Genomic DNA, 19,923 nt, shown 5'->3' with positions numbered 1-19,923 from the left:
GACAGCTCAGAGCCTGGAGCCTGTTTCAGGTTCTGTGTCTCCCTCTCATTCTCTGCCACCCACACACACAATCTCTCTCTCAAAAATAATAAACATTTGAAAAATTTTTAATTAAAAAATATGCGTTATGAAATATTTTATATAAAGAAAAACCTAATAAGGAACCATATAAAAACCAGCTACCTAACAAAATATTACCAACACAGTTGAAAAACAGTATCTATGGAATAGATATCCTCTATGATACAGCAAAAATTTACTTAGTAACTACAGCAATTAAAGCAGTATGGGAGTGACACAGATGTAACCATTATGAATAAAACCAAAAGAAAAAAGAGACTTCAGGAATGGACCCTGAAATATATGAAAAAACATAGTATATAGTAAAAGTGACATTCCAAATCACTAATACAAAGATTATTTAATAAACTGTCTGTAGAGGCTACTGGGTGTCTCAGTCGGTTAAGCATCCGACTTCAGGTCATGATCTCGCGGTTTGTGAATTCGAGCCCCGCATCGGACTCTGTGCTGACAGCTCAGAGCCTAGAGCCTGCTTCAGATTCTGTGTCTCCCTCTCTCTCTGCCCCTCCCCTGCTTGCACTCTGGTCTCTATCTCAAAAATAAATATACATTAGAAAAATTTTAAAAATAAACAGTCTTTAGATAGCTGATTAGCATGAAAGAACAGAACCCTACCTCACTCCACACAAAAGAATCTTCCATACTTCATGGATCAAAGAGTCAAATGTAAAAAACAAAATTATAAAAGTTGTAAAAGGGGAAATGGCAGAGTAAATGGCACAAGGAATCTGCATCCAAACACAACAAATGCATTGGCAAAATCGGTCCTGACAGAACTATTTTAGAACTCTGGAGTCTGTTCAAGGCTTGCAACCTCCAGGGAAGACTTGGAAGATAAACTACAGTTAATTTCCCCTCAATCTCAGTTCTTACTAGAGTAGCAGCTACCCATCCCCCCACTCCTAGCTGTGCAGAGCAGCTTACCACATCTTGCAGAGCCAGAGTGGGCAAAAATCAATCTGTCCTCTAATTACCTGTGCTTCTCATCACAAAAGAGCAAAGAGGTGGGCAGCCCTTGTACCTCCCCTTCTGGTTCAGCCACTTGTAGGGGATTTAAAAGCTGGCATCCTTTCTCCTCTCCCCCCAAATCCCTTCATTTTTTTCATTTTTTCCCCCTTGTGGAACCAGACATAAAAGACTAAGACATTCAAAAATCACTGCATGTATACCCAAGAAAAAATTTAAAAGTGACTGCACATGCCCTGGAAAAGGCTCAGAAAATATCTGAGAAGACTTTAAGATTACACCTCATTCTTCCTTTTATGGTCTTATAAGTGTAAACCAAACAATACAAACTCACTTATTCAGCCAGCCAGCCACCCCACCCGGCTAACCAGCTGGCATCTATAGCTACATTCTCCAAGGTAATAGATCTGATCCTGAAAATACAAAGTAAATATAGTCAGGGTCCCTAAAGAATTAAAAGTGTGGTAGCAAGACTGTACAAGGGTTATTTACCATGCAGAAGCTCCATGTCATAACAGAAAAATGAACTAAGGAGCTAGTAGGAATAAAGATGAGGTAATGGCTAAGTCAGGAAAAAGCTGGTGGAGATTTTATAGAGGTTATTTGATGTACACATCTTAAAAGATGAAAAGAAAATGAGACTTTGGAGGGCAAGATTTAGGAAGAGGTAACAATATGAGTGTACAGGTTAGAAGGCACAAAAGTGGGGCATGTACCAAAAAAAGTCAGCTAAGACCACTTACTCTCTATAGGACTTTGAGCGAAAAACTGAATCTATTTCAACTGAACAATAAGGATAATGGTATCTTCCTCAGGGGTACTGTGAGGAAAAAGAGGTGGTAGGTCAAGAAGGATGTAAACGCAGTCTGGCTGCCACACCCTCCACCTGCTAACTTCCAAGGCCAACTCTACTGTTTTACCTCAAATTGGAGTCTCCACCTCTCACTGTTCCTCTAGAAGCCATGTACTCGGTAGAGAAGGACAACATCCTCACTCATGTACAAAGATCTAGCACAGTTCTTGACACATAGTATTTACCCAAAAAACAGGTGTTTTTTTTTTCTTTTTTTCCTAACCAGATGTTCAGAGTTCCCCTAAACTACTTTCTGACACTCCTGAGATCTGCCCTCCAATTACTGCTACAGTCCTGATTCTCAGCTTAAGAACCAGTGGTATGTTTAATAAGCACCCCACCCAATCTGTACACATATTACATCATACTTACAGGCTGAGGTTGTTCTGCAATACAGCAGTTGAAACATAACCAGAATTCACTCATGCTTATAGTCCACAGTATAAATGAGCACCAATGAAGTTCTTGAATCTTAGCTCAGGAAGCTTCACAAAGCACGCTCCTTGAGATGCTGAATGTCCAAAGATGCCAAAAAAATAATTTTATTACTTCTCTGTGTTTTTGCTCCTGGAAGTCAAGTATCTTATACAGATAATTCAATGAAGAAAGTCAAACTGTCTTTCTTTCTTTGCTTCTGGCTCTACAGAAACTTGTTTCTGAACCACCAGGAAGGTACAAAAATTCTTGTCTTGACTCAAGGCCTCTAACAGGTAATCTAAAAAAAAAAAAAAAAAAGAAAACAAGTTATTTTACTGATCGTTAGATGCTTTTATTTTCTCAATCTGTGATAAAAGATATTTCCTACAACATAAGCATTGAAAAAAAAATCAAGATTTTAATAATCTGATATTTGACAAAAAATTTTTAATGTTTATTTTTTTACTTTGAGCACATGAGCAGGGTAGGGACAAAGAGAAGAAGGGAGAGAATCCCAAGCAGCCCCCACGCTATCAGTGCAGAGTCCCAGTGGGGTTGAATCTCACAAACTGCAAGATCATGACCTAAGCTGAAATCAAAAGTAGGACACTTAACCAAGTGGGGCACCCAGGCACACCACAAAAATTTTTGAACACTTTTTTTGAGTGTTAGGTATTAAGAATATAGCAGTGAAATAAAACATAAACCCTTGCTTTCACTAGGCACCCTATTTTATAACTATAAAAGTATTAATTATTCTAATAAATTTATCTAATCACTAACTACAACACTATGACTGCCATATAAAAGTCTCAAATTCCAGGCAGAAATATTGATCATTTTCATGTTTCTTCACTTGAACACTGATTTCAAAAACAACCCAGAAATAACTGGTACAGCAATCAATTCTTCTTACTCATTTTGTGAATTAAGACATTAGATCCCTGCCATCACCATCACCACAATCAGTGTCAGTAAAAATAGTTTATATCCCACTGGTAGTCAACCAAGCTGAGTCGATCAGAATACATGTCTGCCAATATTCTTTGTGGACTTGGGCTAAGAGTGAACCTATCTTTTCTTCTGACTGCCAAGATGTTGATTTTAAGGCTTTAGCCAACTAAATTCCAAACTTCATGTAGATGACCATTCTGAGATAATAATGCTGACAAGCAGACAAGAGAGAGGAGAAAATTTAGATGACATGAATCTCTGCTTCCTGTCATCCCTAAGACTAGTGTGACCTATGGGCCTGAGCTCTGTTTTTGTGAGGCAGTGTTTCTCTCTCTGCAGCCTGAAGCTACACTGAAGTGGATTTATATCACCTGCAGTCTAGTAGAATTATCATGTGAAGATGTCTAGTAGACCACTGGATATACAGCTTTGAAACCAAAGAAAATTCCTTGAATTATCAAGAGATGATAAATGAAGCAATGAATCTGAAATTCTAAAGTAGCATAAAATAATAAAGAAGGCAGTATCATGAAAAGCAAAGAGAATCTAATAGAGAACTCTAAGTAAGTAAGCATTATTAAGTTAGTTAGGTAAGTGAGTTACTAAGTAAGCAAGTTAGGAGCATTTAACTGATGGGTAGAGAAAGAAAAGTCTACCAAGAATATCTGAGTGCTATCAGAGAGAGAGAGAGAGAGAGGAGGAAAACCAGCTACTTTGGTGATCCTGCTTCAAAGAGGAAGGAGATAACATAATTAACTGACATGGACAGAGCAAAGAGAGAAAAGAGTCCATTAGAATATGGGCAGCAAGGAGTCTGCTTGGGATTCTCTCTTCCTCTCTCCCTGCCCCTCCCCTGCTCTCTCTTGAGTGTACATATGCACGCATGCTCTCTCTCTCTCTCAAATAAATAAACATTTTAAAAAAAGAAGACAACGATGAAGAAGAAGAAAGGGCAGCAGTTACATGGCCCTGGTTACATCTGTTTCAGTAAAGTAGTATGTGCAGAAATCAGATTAGAGTGGGTTAAGAAGTGAGTGAAAGGTGAGAAGCAAAGGCAACAAATGTTAGGAAAAATTTCCAGGAAGACGGGATACGAAGTTTTAGGGGTGCCTGGGTGGCTCAGCTTGATTAAAACATCTGACTTTGGCTCAGATACAATGAAGAAAAAAGCCATCCTGGAAATGAAAAGATCAAAGACCAAAGATGCATTAACAATATTCCTCAAAGATCTGTTAACATCTTTGTCCCAAGCAGTCAAACAGGTATCGTATGTTTATAAATTTTTGAAAAAGTTATCATAAATTTATAAGCTATGCAAACTATAAATCATAAACCATCACAGGCCCTGAACATTAAGTGAAATAACATTCCTCCTTTTCACTGTCTCCAAAACCAGGACTCGTATAACAGGAATGATAGTAATTTTTATATTCATACACATGAAGATCTTCAGTAAAGATAAATGCATCTTATGTTTATGTCACAAATGTGGTACTCTGCTTCTACAAAGTCCAGAAAACAAGTCTCCTAACATACCACAGAAAAATGACATGTTAAGATTTAAGCCTACATTTAAAAAGAAAGATGAGAAGGAAGAAAATTTACATTCTTGCCATAGTTAACAATTCAGAACAGGGAAGATTTATTTTCGAGCAAGGATGAACATTCCTCATCTCACTCAAACTTCCAAAACAAAGAAGTGGCAGTGTTACAATTGATTCTGTCCACTGAAGTAGGTAAATAATATGAAGGTTTAAAGGCTCAGAAGAACAGTGTTTCACTTACTTCCTTCTTAGGAAGAATATAACAGGAAAGTTAAATTCACAATAACATGAACATTATTTCAGTGTTGCATTTAAGAAGTTTAATTCCACCCTGAATCAAAGACAAGAAGTCACTGTAAAATAAGTCACTGAGATGAAACAAGCACGGCAGAGGGAATACAGTCAATAATAAAGTAATAACTTTGTGTGATGACACATGGCAACCATACTTGTGACAAGAATTTCATAAAGCATGTAACTGTCCAATCTCTATGCTGTAAGCCAGAAACTATGTCAACTATACTTCAATTAGAAATTTAAAAAAATTTTAAAGATTAAAAAGTCTTTGTGAAATGAAGTATCTTTTAACCAGTTCCATACATCTCTGTTTAAAACTGAAAATTCTTTATGCTCATCATTGTTGCAACACAAACAGACATGGTAAAACTCCAAATCTATTGAAATATGAGGTTAATTTTTTTTTTGTTCCAAGTTTTTATTTAAATTCAAATTAGTTGACATATAGTATAATATTGGTTTCAGAAGGAGAACTTAGTGGTTCATCACTTACATACAACACCCAGTGTTCATCCCAACAGGCACCATCCTTACTGCCCATCATCCATTTAGGCCATTACCCCACCCACCCACCCACCCCCCGCCACCTCCCCTCCATCAACCCTCACTTTGTTCTTTATAGTAAAGTCTCTTATAGTTTTCCGCCCTCTCTCTTTTTATCTTCTTTTATTTTTTCTTCCCTTCCCCAAGTTCATCTGTTTGGTTTCTTAAATTCCACATATAAGTGAAATCATATGGTATTTGTCTTTATCTGACTTATTTCACTTAGCATTATACACTCCAGCTCCATCCTGAAATCTGATGTTTAAAACTACTGTTTAATTTTCTTATCTACATATAAAGTCAGGTAAGTTTCCTTACCTGGAAATTATGTTTTTCAGAAACCACCTTTAAATATTAATTTTGGATTGGGAGGTGGTGTGGTTTTTTCTACTTTTAACCAAGTGTGCTTTCTGTTTAATACTTCAAAATAATAAACGGCTTCCTAATTTACAATCCATAATATTTCATTATGCCACATTTTACCAAATTCAAAATTCCTTCCCATTTAAAGCACAGCTATTCATTAATTTGTGAATTTTAAAATATACAATTTCCCACTCTCAGGTAGTACTTTGAAAATGACATTCACAAGACTTCCTTCATGTTTAGTTGAAGAATTATTTTTTTTTAAGTACACTAATCTGTGCTTTGTTTTGAAAAGGACAAACAGCTGAAGTTATTTCCACCTAGATAATACATCTGGAGAAACATACTTTCAGACCAAGAGGTTATTTGCAACTCCACAGATGTGTATTTGTTAAGTAAATACATAACTCTAAAAATGGTTCAAACATGCCTTGGAACGTCATGCCAATACATTTTCCATCTTCTTGCTTTTCTTAAACTTCCTCTTTAGAATTATTTTTCGGAAGTGTATAGACTTAAAATATTTATACATACGCATCTTGAGAGAAGTACTAAATTTATCACAAAAAAGGTCACTAATAATATATATACTATAGTTACTTTCATTTCTTGAACTGCCAGTTGCTTAAAACATGCAACATAATGTTGCAACAACATCAAAATCTACACTTGGCTTGAAACACAGCTCAGCATATGCTGGACATGTAAGGGGTCAGACTGGTCTACAGACCAGAGAGTATTTCACAAACACAGAGATTCACAAGATACAAAATTTTAGTAAAGCTTGCAGTGAATTATCTGGCCATTTATCAACTGAGCAGAGCTTCCTTGAATTAAAAGCTGGTCTCTTGATTTTTAAAGAGATTGGCATGAATAAAAAACTGTGGTAGTATTCTCCACCATCAGCTTCCTCTCCTCCTCACTTTCTGCACTTAAATGCTACAGACATTCGCTTTATACTTGTATGAAAACGACTGCTGTCTAACAATGTAAAGAACATCCTACCCACAGTAAAACTGTTTCTTAGATAAACTTCCAAAGAAACAACAATAAAGCCTTGATTTAAGACACAGAGGGGCACCTAGCTGGCTCAGTCGGTTCAATGTCCAACTTCGGCTCAGGTCATGATCTTGCACTTTATGAGTTTGAGCCCTGCATTGGGCTCTCTGCTGTCCGTGCAGAGCTTCCTTCGGATTCTCTATCCCCAGTCTCTGTACCTCCCCTGCTCGTGTGCCCCCCCCTTAAACATAAACATTCTAAAAAAACAGGAAAATGAGAAACATATTTAGCTAAACAATTTCTTTTTTGTAGATTATTTTAATTTTTATTTTTTTCCAATATATGAAATTTATTGTCAAATTGGTTTCCATACAACACCCAGTGCTCATCCCAAAAGGTGCCCTCCTTAATACCCATCACCCACCCTCTCCTCCCTCCCACCCCCCATCAACACTCAGTTTGTTCCCAGTTGTTTCTTTTTTTTTTAAATTTTTTTAAATGTTTATTTATTTTTGAGACAGAGAGAGACAGAGCGTGAATGGGGGAGGGGCAGAGAGAGAGAGGGAGACACAGAATCGGAAGCAGGCTCCAGGCTCCCAGCTATCAGCCCAGAGCCCGACGCGGGGCTCGAACTCACGGACCACGAGATCGTGACCTGAGTTGAAGTCGGACGCTTCACCGACTGAGCCACCCAGGCACCCCTGTTCTCAGTTTTTAAGAGTCTCTTATGCTTTGGCTCCCTCCCACTCTAACTTTTTTTTTTTCCTTCCCCTCCCCAATGGGTTTCTGTTAAGTTTCACAGGATCCACATAAGAGTGAAAACATATGGTATCTGTCTTTCTCTGTATGGCTTATTTCACTTAGCACCACACTCTCCAATTCCATCCACGTGGCTACAAAGGGCCATATTTCGTTCTTTCTCATTGCCACGTAGTACTCCATTGTGTATATAAACCACAATTTCTTTATACATTCATCAGTTGATGGACATTTAGGCTCTTTCCATAATTTGGCTATTGTTGACAGTGCTGCTATGAACATTGGGGTACAAGTGCCCCTATGCATCAGTACTCCTGTATCCTTTGGGTAAATTCCTAGCAGTGCTATTGCTGGGTCATAGGGTAGGTCTATTTTTAATTTTTTGAGGAACCTCCACACTGTTTTCCAGAGTGGATGCAGCAGTTTGCATTCCCACCGAACAGTGCAAGAGGGTTCCCGTTTCTCCACATCCTCTCCAGCATCTACAGTCTCCTGATTTGTTCATTTTGGTTACTCTGACTGGCGTGAGGGGATACCTGAGTGTGGTTTTGATTTGTATTTCCCTGATGAGGAGCGACGTTGAGCATCTTTTCATGTGCCTGTTGGCCATCCGGATGTCGTCTTTAGAGAAGTGTCTATTCATGTTTTCTGCCCATTTCTTCACTGGGTTATTTGTTTTTTGGGTGTGGAGTTTGGTGAGCTCTTTATAGATTTTGGATACTAGCCCTTTGTCCGATATGTCATTTGCGAATATCTTTTCCCATTCCGTTGGTTGCCTTTTAGTTTTGTTGGTTGTTTCCTTTGCTGTGCAGAAGCTTTTTATCTTCATAAGGTCCCAGTCGTTCATTTTTTTCTTTTAATTCCCTTGTCTTTGCGGATGTGTCGAGTAAGAGATTGCTAGGGCTGAGGTCAGAGAGGTCTTTTCCTGCTTTCTCTCTAGGGTTTTGATGGTTTCCGGTCTCACATTCAGGTCCTTTATCCATTTTGAGTTTATTTTTGAGAATGGTGTGAGAAAGTGGTCTAGTCTCAATCTTGTGCATGTTGCTGTCCAGTTCTCCCAGCACCGTTTGTTAAACAGACTGTCTTTCTTCCATTGGATGTTCTTTCCTGCTTTGTCAAAGATGAGTTGGCCATATGTTTGTGGGTCTAGTTCTGGGGTTTCTATTCTATTCCATTGGTCTATGTGTCTGTTTTTGTGCCAATACTGTCTTGATGATTACAGTTTGTAGTAGAGGCTACATGCTGTCTTGATGATTACAGTTTGTAGTAGAGGCTAAAGTCTGGGATTGTGATGCCTCCTGCTTTGGTCTTCTTCTTCAAAATTACTTTGGCTATTCGGGGCCTTTTGTGGTTCCATATGAATTTTAGGATTGCTTGTTCTAGTTTTGAGAAGAATGCTGGTGCAATTTTGATTGGGATTGCATTGAATGTGTAGATAGCTTTGGGTAGTATTGACATTTTAACAACATTTATTCTTCCAATCCATGAGCATGGAATGTTTTTCCATTTCTTTATATCTTCTTCAATTTCCTTCATAAGCTTTCTATAGTTTTCAGCATACAGATCTTTTACATCTTTGGTTAGGTTTATTCCTAGGTATTTTATGCTTCTTGGTGCAATTGTGAATGGGATCAGTTTCTTTGTCTTTCTGTTGCTTCATTATTAGTGTATAAGAATGCAACTGATTTCTGTACATTGATTTTGTATCCTACAACTTTGCTGAATTCATGTATCAGTTCTAGCAGACTTTTGGGGGAGTTTATCGGATTTTCCACGTATAATATCATGTCATCTACAAAAAGTGAAAACTTAACTTCATATTTGCCAATTTTGATGTTTGATTTCCTTTTGTTGTCTGACTGCTGATGCTAGAACTTCCAACACTTTGTTAAACAACAGTGGTGAGAGTGGACATCCCTGTCGTGTTCCTGATCTCAGGGAAAAAGCTCTCAGTTTTTCCCCATTGAGGATGATATTAGCTGTGGGCTTTCATAAATGACTTTTATAATCTTTAAGTATGTTCCTTCTATCCCGACTTTCTCAAGGGTTTTTATTAAGATTGCTGAATTTTGTCAAATGCCTTTTCTGCATCGATTGACAGGATCATATGGTTCTTATCTTTTCTTATATTAATGTGATGTATCACGTTGATTGATTTGCGAATGTGGAACCAGCCCTGCATCCCAGGAATGAATCCCACTTGATCATGGTGAATAATTCTTTGTATATGCTATTGATTTCGATTTACTAGTATCTTATTGAGAATTTTTGCGTCCATATTCATCAGGGATATTGGCCTGTAGTTCTCTTTTTTTTTACTGGGTCTCTGTCTGGTTTAGGAATCAAAGTAATGCTGGCTTCATAGAATGACTCTGGAGGTTTTCCTTCCCTTTGTATTTTTTGGAATAGCTTGATAAGGATAGGTATTATTTCTGCTTTAAACGTCTGGTAGAACTCCCCTGGGAAGCCATCTGGTCCTGGACTCTTATTTGTTGGGAGATTTTTGATAACTGATTCAATTTCTTTGCTGGTTATGGATCTGTTCAAGCTTTCTACTTCCTCCTGATTGAGTTTTAGAAGTGTGTGGGTGTTTAGGAATTTGTCCATTTCTTCCAGGTTGTCCAGTTTGTTGGCATATAATTTTTCATAGTATTCCCTGATAATTGCTTGTATCTCTGAGGGACTGGATGTAATAATTCCATTTTCATTCATGATTTTATCTATTTGGGTCATCTCCCTTTTCTTTTTGAGAAGCCTGGCTAGAGGTTTATCAATTTTGTTTATTTTTTCAAAAAACCAACTCTTGGTTTCATTGATCTGCTCTACAGTTTTTTTTAGATTCTATATTGTTTATTTCTGCTCTGATCTTTATTATTTCTTTTCTTCTACTGGGTTTAGGCTGTCTTTGCTGTTCTGCTTCTATTTCCTTTAGGTGTGCTGTTAGATTTTGTATTGGAGATTTTTCTTGTTTCTTGAGATAGGCCTGGATTGCAATGTATTTTCCTCTCAGGACTGCCTTCGCTGCATCCCAAACCATTTGGATTGTTGTATTTTCATTTTCATTTGTTTCCATATATTTTTTAATTTCTTCTCTAATTGCCTGGTTGACCCACTCATTCTTTAGTAGGGTGTTCTTTAACCTCCATGCTTTTGGAGGTTTGCCAGACTTTTTCCTATGGTTGGTTTCAAGCTTCATAGCATTGTGGTCTGAAAGTGTGCATGGTATGATTTCAATTTTTGTATACTTATGAAGGGCTGTTTTGTGACCCAGTATGTAATCTATCTTGGAGAATGTTCCATGTGTACTTGAGAAGAAAGTATATTCTGTTGCTTTGGGATGCAGAGTTCTCAATATATCTGTCAAGTCTATCTGATCCAATGTATCATTCAGGGCCCTTGTTTCTTTATTGACCGTGTGTCTAGATGATCTATCCATTTCTGTAAGTGGAGTGTTAAAGTCCCCTGCAATTACCACATTCTTATCAATAAGGTTGCTTATGTTTGTAAGTAATTGTTTTATATATTTGGGGGTTCCTGTACTCGGCGCATAGACATTTATAATTGTTAGTTCTTCCTGATGGGTAGACCCTGTAATTATTATATAATGCCCTTCTTCATCTCTTGTTACAGCCTTTAATTTAAAGTCTAGTTTGTCTGATATAAGTATGGCTACTCCAGCTTTCTTTTGACTTCCAGTAGCATGATAAATAGTTCTCCATCCCCTCACTCTCAATCTGAAGGTGTCCTCAGGTCTAAAATGAGTCTCTTGTAGACAGCAAATAGATGGGTCTTGGGTTTTTTTTATCCATTCTGATACCCTATGTCTTTTGGTTGACACATTTAGTCCATTTACATTCAGTGTTATTATAGAAAGATATGGGTTTAGAGTCATTGTGATGTCCGTATGTTTTATGCTTGTAGCGATGTCTCTGGAACTTTGTCTCACAGGATCCCCCTTAGGATCTCTTGTAGGGCTGGTTTAGTGGTGACGAATTCCTTCAGTTTTTGTTTGTTTGGGAAGACCTTTATCTCTCCTTCTATTCTGAATGACAGACTTGCTGGATAAAGGATTCTCGGCTGTATATTTTTTCTGTTCATCACATTGAAGATCTCCTGCCATTCCTTTCTGGCCTGCCAAGTTTCAGTAGAGAGATCGGTCACGAAATTATAGGTCTCCCTTTATATGTTAGGGCATGTTTATCCCTCACTGCTCTCAGAATTTTCTTTTTATCCTTGTACTTTGCCAGTTTCACTATGATATGTCGTGCAGAAGATTGATTCAAGTTACGTCTGAAGGGAGTTCTCTGTGCCTCTTGGATTTCAATGCCTTTTTCATTCCCCAGATCAGGGAAGTTCTCAGCTATGATTTCTTCAAGGACACCTTCGGCACCTTTCCCTCTCTCTTCCTCCTCTGGAATACCAATCATGCATAGATTATTTCTCTTTAGTGCATCACTTAGTTCTCTAATTTTCCCCTCATACTCCTGGATTATTTTATGTCTCTTTTTCTCAGCTTCCTCTTTTTCCATAATTTTATCTTCTAGTTCACCTATTCTCTCCTCTACCTCTTCATTCCGAGCCATGGTCGTTTCCATTTTACTTTGCAGCTCATTTATAGCATTTTTTAGCTCCTCCTGTCTATTCCTTAGTCCCTTGATCTCTGTAGCAATAGATTCTCTGCTGTCCTCCATACTGTTTTCAAGCCCGGCAACTAATTTTATGACTATTATTCTAAATTCACTTTGTTATACTGTTTAAATCCTTTTTGATCAGTTCGTTAGCTGTTGTTATTTCCTGGAGATTCTTTTGAGGGGAATACTCCTGTTTGGTCATTTTGGATAGTCCCTGGAGTGGTGCGGAACTGCGGGGCACTTCCCCTGTGCTGTCTTGAATAACTCGCGTTGGTGGGCGGGGCCACAGTCAGACTGGTGTGTACCTTCTCTTCCCCTCTCCTAGGGGCGGGATTCACTGTGGGGTGGCGGCCCGTCTGGGCTACTTGCACACTGCCAGGCTTGTGGTGCTGGGGATCTGGCGTATTAGCTGGGGTGGATAGGCAAGGTGCACGGGGGCGGGAGGGGCAGGCTCAGCTCGCTACTCCTTCGGTAATCCACTTCGGGAGGGGCCCTGCGGCACCAGGAGGGAGTCAGACCCGCTGGAGGGATCATCCGCAGAAGCTCAGCGTTGGGTGTATGTGCGGTACAAGCAAGTTCCCTGGCTGGAACTGGTTCCCTTTGTGATTTTGGCTGGGGGATGGGCGAGGGAGATGGCGCTGGCGAGCGCCTGCCAAATTGAGCTCCATCGTCCTGGGGCTCAACAACTCTCCCTCCCATTGTCCTACAGCCTTTCTGCTCTCCGAGCAGAGCTGTTAACTTATAACCTTCCAGATGTTAAGTCCCGCTTGCTGTCCAAACACACTCCATCCGGCCCCTCCCAGTTTGGCCAGCCAGACTTGGGGGCTCTGCTTGGCGGGTGGGCCGCCCCTCTGCCTCGGCTCCCTTCCGCCAGTCCATGTAGCACGCACCGCCTCTCCGCCCTTCCTACCCTCTTCCGTGGGCCTCTCGTCTGCACTTGGCTCCGGAGAATCCGTTCTGCTAGTCTTCTGGTGGTTTTCTGGGTTATTTAGGCAGGTGTAGGTGGAATCTAAGTGATCAGCAGGACGCGGTGAGCCCAGCGTCCTCCTACACCACCATCTTCTCCCAATTATATGTCTGTAGATTATTTTAAAAAATTTTTTAATGTTCATTTATTTTTGAGAGACAGAGTATGAGTGGGGGAGGGGCAGAAAGAGAGAGGAAGACACAGAATCTGAAGCAGGCTCCAGGCTCCGAGCTGTCAGCACAGAGCCCAACATGAGGCTCGAGCTCACAGACCATGAGATCATGACCTGAACCGAAGTTGGATGCCCAACAGACTGAGCCACCACGGCACCCCTGGATAATTTTCACTGACATGTTTTTGAGGGAAAGCAGCAAGGTACAAAATAATATACATGGAATGGTTTCATTTACATGAATTTCAAACAACAAGTTAAACTAAACTATTTTGTTTAGTGATACACACATTGGTAAAAGGAAAGCAAGGAAATTACTGTAATAAATGTCAGGAGAGTAGTTATCTCTAAAGTTGAGGGCAGGGATTGAGAATAAGCCCATGCATAAAAGGCTCCTGGCATGCTGGCAATATTCTACCTCTTGATCTGGCTGATATACTTGGTTTATAATTATTCATTAAAGAATACATGTAAGTTCTATGCAATTATATATTTTTAAGTAACAATTTAAATGAAATGTAACTAAAAGAAGCAAATCCTAACAATGTCCACTTGATGATAGTAGAATGATAAAGGTCAGGAATGGAAATGCAAAACAGAGAATCAAGCAAAAATGAACATCCTTGCTGCAGACTTTGAAGGACATGGTGAACATACTGGGGTTGGGGCAGGGGATGAAGTCTCTGGTTCTATCAAATGCCAAAGAAGTTTTTGCCAAAAATGCAAACATTATTAATCAACAACCAAGCAAAAGCACAAATTATCAATAAAGCTTATTCACAGCTACACCAGCACTAAATCTGTCCCAATCTGAGTAAAATGGTTCTTTAATACTGACCTGTGGTACAAAATCCTTTTGAAAAACTACCTACTTATCACAGATCTACTTTTCTGTGGCTAATCAGGTTTCTGTAACTACTAAAATAAATGGGGTAATTTTTTCGTACATTTGAAATGACTAATTCTATGTTAGTCTTCCTGCAGCTTCATATAAATGTAATCACACAGTATGTGCTCTTTACAAAAAAATAGCTGACTTCTTTCATTTAGCATTTTTTTGAGATTTACTTATGTTGCTTCTACTTTTTTATTTTAATTTTTATATTTACTTTAATGTTTGTTTATTCTTTAATGATTTTTACATTTTTATTAATTTTTTTATTTTTAAAATTTTATTATTATTTTTTAAATTCACATCCAAATTAGCACATAGTGCAACAATGATTTCAGGAGTAGATTCCTTAGTGCCCCTTACCCACTTAGCCCATCCCCCCTCCCACACTCCCTCCAGCAACACTTTGTTTGTTCTCCATATTTATCAGTCTCTTCCGTTTTGTTCCCCTCTGCGTTTTTATATTATTTTTGTTTCCCTTCCCTTATGTTCATCTATTTTGTCTCTTAAAGTCCTCACATAAGTGAAGTCAAATGATATTTGTCTTTCTCTGACTGAATAATTTCACGTAGCATAATACCCTCCAGTTCCATCCACATAGTTGCAAATGCCAAGATTTCATTCTTTTTGATTGCTGAGTAATATTCCATTGCATATATACACCACATCTTTATCCATTCATCCATCGATGGACATTTGGACTCTTTCCATACTTTGGCTATTGTTGGTAGTGCTGCTATAAACTTTGCGGTACATCTGTCCCTTCAAAACAGCATACCTGTATCCCTTGGATAAATACCTAGTAGTGCAACTGCTGGGTCGTTGGGTAGTTCTATTTTTAGTTTTTTGAGGAAACTTCATACTGTTTTCCAAAGTGACCGCACCAGCTTGCATCCCAACCTCTACTTTTTTCTAAATAGATTTAACTGTACAGATACAGTACAATTTGTTTATTCATCCGTTGATGGTTACTACTGCTTTTCCAGCTTTTTGGTTATTAAACATAAGGCTATTACAAACTTGTGTGTACAAGTGTTTGTATAGACAGACGTTTTTATCCCTCCAGAGTCAACAGTTAGGAATGGAATTGCTGGATCTTACTCGAAGTTTAATTTTAACTTGGTAAGAAACTACTGACCAATTTTCCAAATCCATTATACCATCTGCACCTGTGCCAGCAAGAATGAGAGGCCCTGCTGTTCCACAATCTTGCAACTGTTTGTACTGACAGTCTTCAGTGTTGGTCATTCTAGTGGGTATGAAGTAGTATCTTACTGTGGTTTTATTTTGCACTTTCCTGATAACTAATGGTAGTCTTTTCATAAGCTTGTTGGCCATTCATATGTCTTCTTTGGCCATATTTGTTCAGATCTTTTGCTCATTTTTAAATTTAGTTGTCTTATTCTGTTGTGTTCTTTATATATTCTAGATCAACTCGACTGTGCAAAATATATACTGTGAATATTTCTTCCTGGACTTTTTTTTTTTAGTGACATCTTTTAAGTATGTTTTTTAATTTCATGAAGTCTGACTTAACAATTTTATAACTTATGTTTTTGGACTGTCTAAGTTCTTTGCATTTCCATACACATTTAGAATCAGTTTGTCAATTTTTACAAAAAGTGTCCTATATTCTGAGATTAAATTTTTCTAACAATTACAAAACAGAAAACCACATCTTGATAATATTGTGTGTTCTGATCCATTAACATGGCATATCCAATTGAATTAAATGACTCTGTAGTTTTGAATGTAGAGGCTTTACATGTTTGTTTTTTTTGCATCAGTTTGCTCAACATTGTTTATACTTTTAATATGAAAGCTTTAAAATCTAATGTAGTCAAATGTCAATTTTCACCCTGGATTAGGGGGTTTATTTTACTTGAAAAGTCATTCCCTATCCCATTATAAACCATTATTCTATTACAAACCTATCATCCCATATAGCACTGGTTAGGTTTACTTTTATAAACTGACTTCGACATTAATCATTGACATTTTATAAGTTTCGTAAGGTAACATTTTCATAATATACTCAGGCTTTATTCCCCTCACATCTTCCTTTTTCTCTCTGAATTAAAACCAAGTATTTGACACCAAACATAAACATATCATTATGTTTAGGGATATAGTAGAGATTTTTCTGGCTCAAGCGTGCAAGGGTTTACAATACAAACACAGAAGAAAGTAATATTCATGGACACCACTCTCTCATGTTCTACTCCCCACACTTCTTCTCCCCCTTGTATGAGAATGACTGCTATGTTTACCTTTTCCTCCCTTTAATAATTTTCCTCCTTTTCTTTTCTTGCTACTTTTCTTCTTTCCATTTTTTGGTTTCTCTCCCTCCCTTTTTCTTTCTCCCATTTCCATTTTATTATTCCCTCCCCTTAAACATTTCTTTAGCTGCCTCGATTAGAAGTAACAATTATGTGACACATAGCCTCTCAATGTATTAGTTGATGGATTGAAACCTCTCTTATCACTCTGAACTTTTCATCTAAGTCCAGGCAGACATTTATATACACCTGCAAATGAACATCTCATTTAGTCTCCTACTTACCTGAAACACAGTATCAAAAACTGAATTTATTGCCCTTTCCCTCATACTTGTTTTTATGTTACCTTTCTTGGTGGGTGGTACCATGACCTACTGTTTACCAGGACACACACTGGAGTTCTATCCTACTACCAGAAGTTCTTGGAATAAATCCACACTTGTACAATGCTTTCTTACATTTTAACAAATCTCTGTCACTCAAATAATACAAGCACATAGATTTTTAAAAGTCAAGTAATGGGGCACCTGGGTGGCTCCGTCAGTTAAGCATCTGAATCTTGATTTCAGCTGAGGTCATAATCTTATGGTTTGTGAGTCTGAGCCCTGCATCAGGCTCTGCGCTGATGGTACAGACAGATACTGCTTGGTATTCTCTCTCGCACATACACACACGCAGATACTATTCCGACCTCTATTGTTGCTGATGAGAAGTTCATGGTTAATCTCACTTTTGGTCCTTTGAATGTAAATGTGTTTTTCCCCTATGGATGCTTTAAAGATTGTCTTTCCATTTGGCTCCCACATGTGCTCTCTCTCTCTCTCTCTCAAAATAATTAAACTTAAAAAATAAAATAAAAAAAATAAAAATAAAGTAATAAAAAGCTATTAAAAATCAGAAATCTCTAAAAAATAAAAACACGAAAAAACAAAAAGAAAAAACCTCTTCATCTCCTGGTGGTAGTAATTTTTAATTTACCAACATGTTTCGTCTAGTATTTTTAATTATGAGTATGTTTATTGCTACCTGTTGAGTTGCTGATTTTTTGATAAACTGACTTTCTCTTAAAACAGATGAGAATAGGTCTTTTCTTACCACATTATCTCCCACCTTCAAACTCCGTATCACTGTCATCATCACCACTAGATAATTACAATTTTTGGTTGAATCAATATTCAATGTTTCTGTTATTATAAGTGCTACTGCAAAAACAAGTAACATTAAAATCAGCTATCCCTTCTTCAATCATCTTTTGTTTTCCCTGAGGTTAATAAGTGCTCATCTTTTTTATTTGCTTAGTTTTTCCATGCACATGTATCAGAACTGTAAAATATTTTAATTAGAGCTGTAATTTCCAAAAATGTAACCATATGCACAGGTGTACAAACTCAAATTTTTTTGGTTTCTTCACAAAACCTAGCTTCTTGCTTCATTTCTGACTAGCTGCTCTCTAGGCACGTTCCCTCAGTTCCTTTCCTGTTTCTAGTAATTATGTATTACTTTTTCTTCATTTTCCTCAGCTTATTTATAAAATCACATACTCCATCACCTTTTTGTATGTGAAAACAGTTGATTTACTCACACCTTCCACAGTCCAGTAGCTTCTGAAGAAAGGGTATATAGGAAGGAAAATGTTTTAAATCCTTGCATTTAACATTTGACTGAGCATTTGGTTGAGTACAGGATTTTAGAGGCACTGTTTCACTCTCTTCTATTTCCAGAGTTGCTAAGAGGTCTGGTGATATTCTAATTTTCTTTACTTTCTAGGTGAAAAGTTTTCAGTTTTCTCAAAGGTTTAAAGATTTTCTCTTTACTCAGAATTCTCAAATTTCAAACACATAACTTGGTTTTGTCCTTTTTCACCCAATGTGCCGAGGAATGAATGAGCTGTTTCAAAAACAATGGTATCCTTCAGTTCAGAAAATGTTAAGTACTCACACCATCGGGCTGTTGTGTGAAGTAAACAAAATACTTCTACTTGGCACATGTAAGTACAGAATGATGATGATGATCAATGGTTATCAACATTTATCCATTTCTTTGATAGCCACTCTATCTTGCTTCTCAATCCTTCCTTTAAAGTTGAATTTCGATCTTCATAAAGTATAGACCTAAGAGGTTTTTTTTTAATAATACATGCTTTTAATGATTATCTGCAAGTGGTAAGCTTCCAGTTGTTTCTCTAAAATTGTGGGAGAGGTGGCATTTAAAATTTTTAACTTTAAAACAATTTACTTATAGAAGAGTTATCAAAACAGAAATCTCCCATCTATCCTTCATTCAGATACACTGATAACACAGTTTCTATATTATGCCCTTATTCTTGCATGACAGTTTACCAGCTAAGTATAAAATTCTTGGTTGACAGTGCTTGTTCACAGTTAATCTGACTTTTGGTCCTTTGAATGTAAATGTGTTTTTTCCCTATGGATGCTCTGAAGATTGTCTATTTGGCTCCAGTCATAGAATCTCTAGTTTCAGGTTCATTTCTAATTATTTAAGATTCTTCCACCTGTTTCTCAACTGCTATTTAATTTTTACTATTAATATTTTCCCCCAACTTTGACTTTTAATTCAATCATCAAAATTTTTATTTCAACAAATCCTACGTGGTTGTTTTGCAAATTCACTTATTTCAGTGTCTTAGTTGTTTATTTAGACACTTTAGACTGGATTTCTATTGTTTTTCTGATCTGCTAAATCAGTTCCTAGTCTTCTCATTAGCCTTCTTATGTTGTCTGCTAACTCTCCCTCATGTTGGACTACTTCCTTGTAATTATATTATGAGTTTATCATCACTGGGAGGTTGTTTTTCTGGTCAAAGTCCCATGCTCCTTGGCTGAGGAAGAATCCCTACACAGCAGCTGCATTTGCTAACGCTTAGATACCCACAAGGCCAAGTTCACAAAATCAAGTATAAACTTTAGATCCTTCACTTGGAATTCTCATACCACATGGCTACTATGCATTCATATGGAGGTACAAGCTTGGAAAGACAGTATGGTGTAGAGGTTTACAACTTAAGGCTCTGAAACTAGACAGCCTAAGTTCCAATCCTGAATTCCTCTACCTACTAGCCGTAAGATCTTGGACTTGTGTGTGTGTCTCAGTTTCCTGTTCTGTAAAATGGAGTTTATAATTTTATCTACCTCAAAGGTTTATGTGAGGGTTAGATGAGTAAAGGTGCTAACTAAGTACAGAGG

At 37.7% G+C, this 19,923-nt stretch overlaps 1 protein-coding gene across 3 annotated transcripts in view; it reads right to left on the bottom strand.

Moving 5' to 3' along the window:
- CDC42SE2 (CDC42 small effector 2) overlaps nt 1-19,923 on the bottom strand; it is a 120,895-nt gene that overhangs the window by 33,191 nt on the left and 67,781 nt on the right. For all 3 annotated transcript variants that reach the window (XM_043587014.1, XM_043587022.1, XM_043587033.1), the window contains one exon: nt 2,273-2,615. In XM_043587014.1, coding sequence (XP_043442949.1) covers nt 2,273-2,326 — 54 coding nt within the window. In that variant the 5' untranslated portion in view covers nt 2,327-2,615. The remainder of the gene's footprint in view (nt 1-2,272; nt 2,616-19,923) is intronic.

This window comes from Prionailurus bengalensis, chromosome A1 (genome assembly GCF_016509475.1).
Source record: "Prionailurus bengalensis isolate Pbe53 chromosome A1, Fcat_Pben_1.1_paternal_pri, whole genome shotgun sequence".
NCBI classification, from domain to species: domain Eukaryota; kingdom Metazoa; phylum Chordata; class Mammalia; order Carnivora; family Felidae; genus Prionailurus; species Prionailurus bengalensis.
Note: the sequence above shows the minus strand (reverse complement) of the source record. Positions and strands in the feature narration are given on the sequence as shown.